This window comes from Cucumis melo, chromosome 1 (genome assembly GCF_025177605.1).
Source record: "Cucumis melo cultivar AY chromosome 1, USDA_Cmelo_AY_1.0, whole genome shotgun sequence".
In the NCBI taxonomy this organism is placed as follows: Eukaryota; Viridiplantae; Streptophyta; class Magnoliopsida; order Cucurbitales; family Cucurbitaceae; genus Cucumis; species Cucumis melo.
This window is the reverse complement of record NC_066857.1, coordinates 6908277-6919843: the sequence shown is the minus strand read 5'-3', so window position 1 is coordinate 6919843 and position 11567 is coordinate 6908277. Positions and strand designations below refer to the sequence as shown.

The following is an 11567-nucleotide window of genomic DNA, read 5'->3' as shown; positions in this document are numbered from 1 at the left end:
AGATTCATCCATAAAATTCAAAAATTCAAACAAAAAGTAACATAAGTATTCTAACAAAGCCTTTAATTATATTTTTTAAAACACATCAATATATTTTTTAAGAAAAGTTTAAAAATCACACGTCAAGGCACAACATATATAAAAAGTATTCTTATACGTTTTAAGAAAATTCACAACATAGGAAATGGAATTAGGGGAAAAGAAGGAAGAATTAGGAGAAAAAAATAAAGAAATGGAATAGAGAAAAAAAGGAAAAGAAGAATATCAAAATAAATTATGTTTAATCTTTTACATATTATGTCACTACATTTTCTAAATTGTAAAAATAGTCAATCTAATAGCGGAGAGCCTCTGATATATATCTATTAGTTCTCATATTTGTCATATTTTCAATATGTAAAAAAGAAGTTCTATGAGCTGCTTTTCTAAAAAAATTTGTTATATGATGCAATTTCCCTTTATTTATTGGTAAATGAATAAATTAAAAAGAAAAAAAAGAAATTAACAATAACGATGATGATGATGATGATTTAAATTGGATTCTCGAAGTGCGTGCATTCGTCTTCTCCATCTTCCCCTTCTCCGAAACCCTAGCCACCGCATGAGCAAATGCTTGCACTAGTTCATCTTATGCAAAACTCAATTGTAATTGTATTGTGCTTGGTTCTAATTATGAAACTAATGAAATGGGCATCTAGATGAGAGTTATGAGAAAGGCGCATCTCCCACCTATGCATAATGATTAAGGTTTAGTACAAGTTTTTCTCACACTTACCCAAGTGTAAGCGAAGCGAGGGGTTTCCTTGGTAAGTTAGGATTGAACACAAGGAATTTCTATCAAAACTTAGTTATAACGATTACTTCTCAACCAGGCGATATAAATTCTATATAGTATAAGTATAAACCTATAATAATCTACTTATTTACACAGAGAATCTGTAGAGGGGAAAGGAATGGAATGATTGGGGAATGCGATCTAACTTGTATTAAGAAGAATGAAGGAGCGTCTCTGCATTATAGGCGATTTAAATGCGATCACTTGACCATCTTATATTTAAGGCGAGCAACCTCTCGACACCTAAACACTACACTTGTTCTCCTTTCTGGGACACAAATGGTAAAGATGAATCAAGCAATGTATTTCTAGACTTCCTTACTTATAAGCTTCACATTTACCTCTCTATTTAAGACAAGCAACCTCTTGATGTCTAAACACCATACTTGTTCTCCTTTCAAAACACAAATAATTGGAGACAAAATGCAAGAACGAAGTTTATTTCCAAACTCCCTTCTGTTCGTGTTTAGCTAGGTCTTTGCCACTTACTCTCTCGAGTAGTTGATGACGAGTGTTGGTCAAGCGAAGAGTTAGGCTCAGGCTAAACATAATGACTCTTATACTTAAAGAATTCTTATCAAGCGCATAATACATATTTAAACTACTTATAACACTTCAACAAAATGAATAGCAAAGAAATGAAAGAAAAATAGTGGATGAATATGCATTGAATTAATAAATGCATTGAATTAATAAATGCATTGAATTAATAAATGCATTGAATTAATAAATGTAGGTCTCTCAGCCATAAGATTAATAACATTCATACAATACATTCAAAAGAAACAAAAATGGAACGTAAAGAAATGTGTCAAGTCGCAGAATACATTAGTTTGCATTCTTTTGCTCTTTTACAAGTTAGCAGAAATGGTGGGGGAAGCTTCTCTCTCTAGTCACTCTCTAAGATCTCACTCAGGCATTGACCAAAGAAGAGGTGGAGGAAGGAACACTACTATAAATGATGAAGGACTCTAAAATTTGTCCTTTCACCAACCTCCTTAAGGGATGACCTCCTCTATATATTTTTCTTGGTGGAGTTGGCTTCTTCTATAGGCATACTTTAGGCGGGATATTAATTATGCTATGTTGCATATCCATCCTTGTTATGTTGCACACTTGTCCTTGCCTACAAATTTCAATGCAAAAGTAGTCGTTACTTGTCACATCATCTCCAACTACCACTCTTATCATGATCTAACAGATCATCTCGAGTAAAGATGTAATAGCATCTCGACTTACGACTCGCCAGACAGCTTCTTATCGCTAAGTTAATACACGTGATCCTCGCTTCATTTCTTCTTTTCACCATCCAGCGTGGAAAAACACTTGAAACCATAATTACTCAGGTGTGATGACTTATGTAAGGTGCATTCTCTTGATATTATAATTTTTTGCATTAAAAGCCATGTGTTTTGATCATTTATCTCTCATTTTGCCTCCATTGTTTTATCTAAAAGGCCATAATAACTTATATTTCTATAAGTTATTAACAGATTGTCACAGTTAAAGTAACACCGTGTACTGCTCATTGTCCACAACTCAGACAAATCCGTCGCAAGTTTTCGTTTGCATAGCCGCTAGCTTCTCGTTCCATCAAACAAGTCGCACGTCATAGTGAAGCCACTGTGCGCGAACCCCCCCCCCCCCCCCCCGAGTTTCTCCTTTGTCCAAGCTCCTCTTTGTGTGTTACCTTATGAGTCGCTTCCTACGTTCTGCGTCCAATCAATCGAGACGCGAGCAAGCTGAAACGTTGCACCCCAACCCGCGACTCTTCCAGCTAGCCAATCCACATACACGAGTCAGACTCCTCCCTTTCAGTGCACCTTCCTCTTCTAGTCGAGCCATCAACTAGCTTCCAGCCCCTTTCTTGCAACCGTTTGAACCATTTGTCGTCAATTTTGGGTGAGTTTTAATTGGGCTTTGGTTATACCCATCAAACATTAATTTTGGCTCGAAAACAATTTTATTTTGGATTTAACTTGGAATTTTTTCTTGAAGGTTCAATTGGCTAAATTGTTTTAGATTTAATTGTGAATTATTCCTATCAATGGTGCATTGGTTTCAACCTCAACTCTGGGTGGGTTAACTTGGATGAATTTAGGGATAATAGGCAATTGTTAGTTTTATTAAATACGTTACTAATTTTACCCTTTGGATCTTTTCATTGGAAAACTTTTTCTGTCACCTAAGAAATATCTGTTAGCTAATCTCTCTAGACCTTCATATTAGATTGAGAAATTACATGTATTTACTGAGTATGCCTTATTAATGGCCATAAAATGCATAGTTAAGTTGTGTAGTTGCTATCTGATATGATATGATTTATACATGTCTTATGGACTGATATGTTTGGTTTTATGTCAAGCTTATGAGTGTTACATGCTTTTAGACTATGGTGAGTCTGTTGACTTTGGCTATTAGACTTTTTATCTCACTTGTATTGTGTACCTACCTATGGTGTCATTTACACGACTAGAGGTATTCCTACGAGACCATTCGCACAATTAGACCTACGATCACATGCACGGTTAGAGATCATTTATACTGTGTTCATATGGGGTTACTCACGATTAGGGGTGTTCTGAGGAGATCACTCGTATGATTATGAGTGTACCTACAAATCACAGACATGTTTAGAAGTGTGTACCTAAAGATCACTCGCACAACTAGGGGTGTTCCTATTGGATCACTCGCACGACTAAGAATGTTCCTACTGGATCACTCGCACGACTAGGGGTGTTCATACGGTCTCACTGGCCCAGGTGTGCTCTATTGGACACATGAGATTAATATTACGTTCCTAACAAGAAGTTAACAGATCACCTAGCGGGACTAGTAGTAGGTCTTTTACTGTTTTATTTTTATAGATACTCACTCTTTTCTATGTTTAATATTTCAGGCAAAAGATAGAACTCGTTTTTCTTCCGTCTTTTCTTCATTAGTTTTCAGTATTTTGATCTTAGACGTTTTATTTAAAGTTTTATCTTATTTATTTATTTTTATTTTTCTTTAAAATTGTTAGAACTCATGGGTCATATTTTCACAATATTTTTATTGATTTTTCCAACATTATGTTTTATGAAAATAAATTTGATATTATTTTAACAAGAATTTAATTTTTATCTTTTCAAGAAAGTGTCAAAAAAATATTTATCTTTTGGACAATAAGCTCAGCTTAATATAAGAATTTGGGTCATTACAAAATCACAAGTTTGCTCTCATACTTTAATTCTTTAAGTTATTTAGACAAAGCAACAACATAGTGAAATTAAAGAGAACGGTGGTGCATAACCATTTTTCAAATTGAAAGCTATCAATGCATAATCATTTCTCAAATTGAAAACTATCGATGATAGTAATAGATGTTATAAGTGGTAGTTTTTAATTTAAAAAATTCGATAAGAAACGCCTAAAATGGTGGTTGGACGTAACTATTTTTTGTGCAATATATGCAATTATTTTATCATTGTGTTATATATACTATTATTTTAAATTTTTGTTCATTATACAACTAACCCTAATATCTTTCTTCTAACACGTACATTTTTATATAACTTACAAAGGTTTTGTCCTCTATTTTTTAAAATTTTTCTCATCCTAGAATATTCATCTCAAAATGTTTTAGCTCATCAATTTTTCTCTTCTACCTAAATTCCTCTCTTTATATATATTTTTTTCTCCTTCTAATACTCCTTCCCCACTCTTTTAAAATATGTTTTCTTCTCTCAAATGTGATGCGCTATTTTGCTATTTTCATCATTCTACATCACTTCTTAAAAGTTTTAGATTTCAATTAAGCGGTTGTTATCATTCTATATCACTCTTGAAAATAAACATTATTAATCATTCAAAACAACGGATCATCAGAACCATTTTGTAAATTATGAAACCCAAATCATTAAAATTATTTGAAATTAAACATGTTTTACAATTAGAAAATAGAACTATTATAAATACATCACTTTCACTTATTCTAGAATCTTCAATCTCCATGTACCCCAAAACAAAATCATGACAAACTTCATCTTTACATCAATTTTGTCCAACAATAAAACAACATAATCTCAATATATCACACAATAACTCCCACCTATAATCTTTAATCTCCATAAGGATAACAATCTTGGTGTAGAACAAATGGATCTAATCCTCAATGTGAAATACTACCCGATTTTCTTCTCCAATGTTGTAACAAGTATGATCAACAATCTACAACGATACAGAAAAGAAATCATTGAAGTGATATCAAGTTATTGTATTTATAATATACCTGAAAATCCTAACAAACTTGAAATCTCTAAAAATGTTATTTGAAGAGAAGAGATTGATGGGTTGGAAGGAAATTGTCAAATCGCCACCATATTTACAAATTAAGAAAGAACACAGAGTTAAAAAGAAGTCAATGGGAGACCTTGAAATTTAAACCAAACATGCTTTCGGATTGTGAATTTAATAGTCTTCAAATCTCCTTAAAAGATTACAACTACTTTCATCCAAATCATCATTACTTTCTTTTCTTTAAACATGTGCAATTTTCTGTTTGGTGTTTGGAAAAAGAGACGGGCCAAAAGTTTTTTCTTTGCTATGTTGGCTTTGAAGGTTCACATAAACATGGTGTTCAAATGTTAATCCATAAGTCTAACTTTTTAGGGTCAATCATTATTGGACAAAAGGGTTTATTAACACATCCATATGATAGTCGAATCCGGTTCATTTGTACGTTTCGCCCCTACTAAAATGAAAGTTTCTTTGACGGGGTAACTTAATGAGAAGGGCATATATGGTTGATTTCCAAAATCCAACCCGCTAGTGATGACCATATTCTTCGTAGATTGCATTAGGCCGACACACGAACATCTCTAAAACTATACTTTTTGGGTCATCAACAATCATCCATTCAAAAACTCTTGAAGTAACATGATTATAGTAAATGATAGGAACCAACAAAATCATTTGACTCAGTTCAACAAATAATGGATCCTAATTCTTTTTTTAAATTTAGTCAAAAAGTAGAAAGAATCAAACGAAAGGCACAGTGTTTGGGACGAAAGAAAAGCAAAAAGGCAGAAAGAAAAATCCAAGGACGAAGAAGAAAGAAGAGGAACTCACATTAGTATCAGTCAATTCCAAGTTGTAGAAATCTCTGGCGTTCTCTCTAAACAGAGGACCCGCATGCCATGTCCCTTTATTCAGCTTCACAAACTTGGCTCCCGATATCCTAAACGCCCGAATTTCATCCACATTGGGCGCCACATACAAATGTCCTCCCCTCTCCGACCTCAAATTCCTTCCTCCTCCTCCTCCTCCTCCATTGATCTCCTCTCCCTCAACAATCGACGCCTTCGCCACTCCGAGATACCAAGCCTCCCGATCCACCGATCCCAAGCACTGCGTTACTCTCGCGTGATGCGTTATCTTGGAGAATTCAAATGGGCGATTCTCGATGTGAAGGATGTAAAACCTGTGTTCCACAGATGTATTGGATTAAGAACCCTACGGATAGATCCAGACTTGGGTAAAAAGAATTGAAGAATTTGTGAAAATGATACTACCTAGGGATTCCATTGGTGAGATCCAATTGAGCGTCTTGGCTACCGAATTCAGCGCCGTCGCCGGTAGCTTCGATCACTTGACCGTACTCCGCGAAGCTCTCAGGCGTTGCTTCAATGGCTTTTAGCTTCATTATTGTTGTTGTTGTTGTGTCTTCTTTCATGTTTTCCATTGATTCTGTGTTGGCCTTTGGATTTGGATTACGAAATCCCTAACAAATTCCATTTCCTTTGTCCATATTTATAATAAAAGAAAAGATGTTATTAAATATCTTAATAAATAAATAAAAAAAATCCGGAGAAGTTGAATAAGGAAGTAAAAAAGAATCTGTAGATGAAAGTTGAATGAAGCTGACAAAATCGTTTTAAATGAATAATAATGTAAACTGGAGAAGTAAATAAATGTGAGCACATAAATTAATTTTAGGCTACAAATTATTTTTCTTTTTTCTAGAAACACAACATTATTCATTTTTACTTCTTTAGATTTTCTATTTGTATGATTAAATTGGAAAGTAATAAAAGTTAGATGCATCTATAAACGAATTTGAAATTTTTGGTGGAAACTCAACTTTTGTAGACTAAAAAAAAGGTAAATCAACCTCCCACCATTTTTGAATTATACTTTCATTACCACGTGATTTCCAAGTTTATATTTTTTGTTATCATAATTAATTAGTTTTAAATATTCCTACTTTATTCTAAAAATATTCATCAAAAAAGAACCTTTAGTATATAATCCTTATACTTTCAATAGAGGTTCAGAATATCCTTAATTATTTTTTTTTTTTCATAAACGCAAACCGTCAGTATTTTATTTTATATATACTTGAGTTTTAAAAGTGGTATTAATGTCCTCAAGAAATATCAAAGTTGGAACCTGGAAATATATGAAACATAAGGATTTATTACTCACGATTTTGAAACCTAAGAATTAGAAAAATGTATGGATAATCGTCGTGAGTGGCAAATTATGTAAAGGTTATGTAGAGAGTGTTTGTACGATCCATTTCGGAGTATATCAACTCAAGTGGATTAATTATATCGTGTGAATCAAATTTGTATAGTATGTGTCTGCACCTCTTTTTACATTTCATGAATTACACTTTTTTTTCTTTTTCTTTTTCTTTTTTTTTTTTTTTTTGTTATTTTTGTAAAAATAATAAATTTGGATAATGAACCTATTCCTTAAAATTTTATTTTATTAGATCGAGAAATTTAAAATGTGTTTTGAGAGGTACAATGCTGGGCTACAATTAATTTTCCTTTTTCTTTTTTTCTTTCTTTTAATTATTTTGCTTTTCTTTTTTTTAGTGGTGTTTTTTGAATTGTAGAACCCCACGACATTACATAAATAGAAGTTTTCTAGAAACTTTTGAAAGAAGCATTTAATTTATGTTATGGTAAAATAATAAAAACATGCTCATCAATAATAGTCAAAACATTTGTTAAATTTAAAAAAGGAACCATAGAGTGGCATTTAGGGTGCAATGAGATGGGACCAAAATTAATCCTAAAAAAAACATGTTAAACATATATAAAATATAAAAGTCAATATAGTTATGGAGATGTATTAAAGATAGTGATTGAAAGACCAACGTTAGAAGCTATTAAGGTAGCAAGAATCTTTGAAACTAAGAAACTTACGTTCCCTTATATAAATTTAGATCAACAAGAGAAGGTTTGTTGAATGAGAAATTTTCGACCAATCACACATTGCAAAGTCATTTACCAAATTAATGATGAAAATATAAATAATTGAATTTGGGACTAATTGAATGTTGATATGTGTCCCAAATTAAAAGATGAAAAAATAATGTGAGATAATCAATTAAAAATTCGGTTAATACTAAAGCTAATAATAGTTGTAATAGCATGTAATATACGTGATATATAACATATATAATAGTCAATATACATCGATACCGCATATGTACTCTGTTTAACTATATGACTATATAACATGCATATTAGCTTCAGACTTTAGGCTCCCCCTAATGCATGAAGGAATGTCTTCGACGATATCTTTATATACTTCTAAAGATTACTGTTATCATGCAAATCACTGTCTCGTCCTTTTCATTACTCATCAACAATATCAACTTAGATCAACATGTTGATCTTATAGACATAAGATCATACTGCCTTTTCGTTTCTGCAATCAGTTATTCGTTAACCTTCAGCCGTAAATAATCTTTTTAATATTTTTTCGCACATATACCCTATCTTCGAAAGCCCTATTTATACATATAAGATCTATATGTATAAATCTTATTTCTTAAAGATAATTAGCAAGATTCCTAAAATAAAGGAGAATCTTTTTATCCTTTAATTATCTTATCTTTTAAAAGAATAATCTCATAATATCTTTTAGACAAAATCTTTTTATCCTTTAATTATCTTATCTTTTAAAAGAATAATTTCATAATATCCTTTAGACAAAATCTTCAACAAAAGTCATTTTTATGATGTCACGTGTTTTCAAAGTGATTGTTGAATCAAGTTAACATTTTGGTCAAACTAAATATTATTTATTGAGAATTTGACCCAAAATTAGACTTAATTTAGCTCAAATGTTAAATAAGACTCATATTCATATGGTTGAGCCCATGGGTTTGATCCATGGACCAACCAAGTCCAAGTCCATAAACCCCACCAAAGGACTATCAAATAGAGTTCTCTTCATTTGTAGAGGTTCATACTCCAGGAAGCCTAGAGAAAATTCTCCCAACAACAAGAAGACTCAATAGCTCCTGTAGATTGAATTGCTCTTTGAAGCTCAAGTTCTTTAGAGATACAAATATTCTTTTAAGACTCCACCATCAATAATATCAAGCACTCCGCTTTCATACATCAAGTGTATCATTCAACCAAGAGATAATCAAAGGATCAAAACACCACAAGAAAATATGCATTTCCCGATGCATAACACGAAGTCAGGAGAAAAAGCTTCTTCCGACGTCGTAGAAGTTCAGTCGAGAAAGGTTGACAATTCTTACGTGACATAAAGTGACGTCGGTATAAAGTAATTTAATAAAAAAAAATTACAAAATTCTCCCAATGCCTTTACATGGCGTTGGGAGAAGTTTATAATTTTTTTAATATATTTAACTTCTCTCGATGCCATGCATAACGGCGTCGAAAGAAGTTTATAACTTTTTTAAATATATTTAACTTCTCTCGATGTCGTTATGCATGTGTCGGGCGTTCCCCTTCAAATACCATTTTACAGATATATGTTAGCCAAAAATGAAGGAAAGGAAAACCAAAAACAAGGGAGATGAATGAAGGTTTGAAGGTCGAAAGAGGAAGAAGAAGGTCCACCGCCGCTCGTTGTCCACCGTCCATTGCTTGTCGTCGCCATCCACACTTGTGAGCTGTCATCCGCCCCTCGGTGGTAAGTGTTTGTTTTTTTTTTCTTTGTTCAAGTTTTTGTGATTGTCAAGACCTTCTCTTGTGTTTTTTTCCTTGTTTTCACCATTCACCGCTGCCCTTCCACCGTCGCCACGTCCACCCCTCGTCGATAAGTCTTTGTTTTTAATTTTTTTTATTTTGGTTTAAGGTTGAGAAAAAATATTAAACATGTGTGTTAGTCTCAGTTTCTTCTGGTTGCAGTTTATTTTTTCTAATTAATTTCCATTCGTTTTCCATTCTGGGTTTCTTCTAGGTTGCAATATTCTTTTTTTTTAATAGAGGATTTCTCGATGCTACATTTTGTGCATCGGAAGATTCTTTCCCGACTTGTTTTTCTTGACTTCAATCTTAACTCGAATTTATGCGTCAGGAAATCCTTTTTCGACGCTTTACCATATATCTCTCGATGTTTTTGTGCGTCAGGAGATCCCTATTTTCTTGTAGTGAAAACTAGAAAATAAACCACATCACATCAAATCAACACAAACACAGTCAACACAAGTTGAACTCCACAAAACACATTTCTTTGGAAACCTCGTGCGAACAAATTGGCATGTCCAGTAGAACTTCTCTACCTCCCATGTCTCTCTAGCCATCTAAATTAACAAATCAACAAATGGCACCAAGAAAGTCGCTTCTAAGGAGATTGTTGCAACCAGTGCTTACACACAGGGCTGATACCCAAAGTCATTCAAAGAGGATCATGCAAGAGGTCTAAGGCTCTATCCCCACAAAAAAAAAACTGAGAACAACTAATGAAATCTATTAAACACGAGATTGTCATCAGAGAAAATTCTTTGTACGATAACTCTACTTCTACTTTTGATATGTTAGATAAAGAATCACACCTTGAAGTAGTATATGTCATAATAACAGATGTAACGGTTGAGATAGCCATGGTAGAGATGGAGAGGCAAATAAATCTCCTAATCAAAGTTGTCGATGAGCGACATCATGAAATCACTTTCTTAAAAGATCATATAAAGGCTTGTGAAATTGTTGAGTCAAGTCAAACTTCTATTGCCAAAGTTGACGATAAAGAAAAAGTTACATTGCAGAAAAACAGACACAACATTCCATCGTTGTAGCCTCCTTGTCAGTCTAACAACTACAAGATATGATCACAAACTCCATAAGAGCTTAGTATGGAAGACCGCCCCTAACTTCTTCATGTTATTTCACTTCAGTGGAGCTAAGTGTCATAGTACGAAAACTTACAAAATAAAAGCACATTAACAAAATGGTTGAGTCACGGATCTGGCTCTCTTTAAGATGAGTTTCACGACTCTGCTCAGATGTGAAAATAGATGTCAAGTGCCCTATCGTCTTTAGGATAAAACAACCTCTAATTTGTCAATAGAAACTGCACTAGAACCAATCGGTATACCAACACTCACTAGATACTTAGTTGCTCAGAGAACTTAAAATGAAAAATAAGAGAGTTGCTCAAAAAAGTAAAAATAGAATGGGTTAGAGTAAGGGAGACATAAAAAGGAGGATTTAAGGGAGAATGGGAAAGCTTGTTTGTTTTTTATGGATTATCCAATGAGAAGGGAAGGCACATATATATATAGTGAATGAGGGAGCCTTGCAACGATAAGAAATTTATGATGGAATGGTAAAAAAATGGTCCAACGGTTGGGATATTATAATAGTCAAAACAGAACTATTTAGAAATTAAAAGCGTAATGTGACTAGTTTGAACCTTTACATAGTGACAATGATTAAGAATATTGTAAAGTAACCATTGGTTTTGAACTTTAACAATA

At 33.1% G+C, this 11567-nt stretch overlaps 1 protein-coding gene across 1 annotated transcript; it reads right to left on the bottom strand.

Moving 5' to 3' along the window:
* Window positions 1–4707: 4707 nt before the first annotated feature.
* LOC103500077 (uncharacterized) lies at window positions 4708–6712 on the bottom strand. The gene is made up of 3 exons (XM_008463272.3): window positions 6388–6712; window positions 5945–6296; window positions 4708–5044 (listed from the first exon to the last, which is right to left on the bottom strand). Exons 1-3 carry the CDS (start codon window positions 6555–6557, stop codon window positions 4979–4981), a joined length of 588 nt encoding a protein of 195 aa, XP_008461494.1. The 5' UTR covers window positions 6558–6712; the 3' UTR covers window positions 4708–4978.
* Window positions 6713–11567: the final 4855 nt, after the last annotated feature.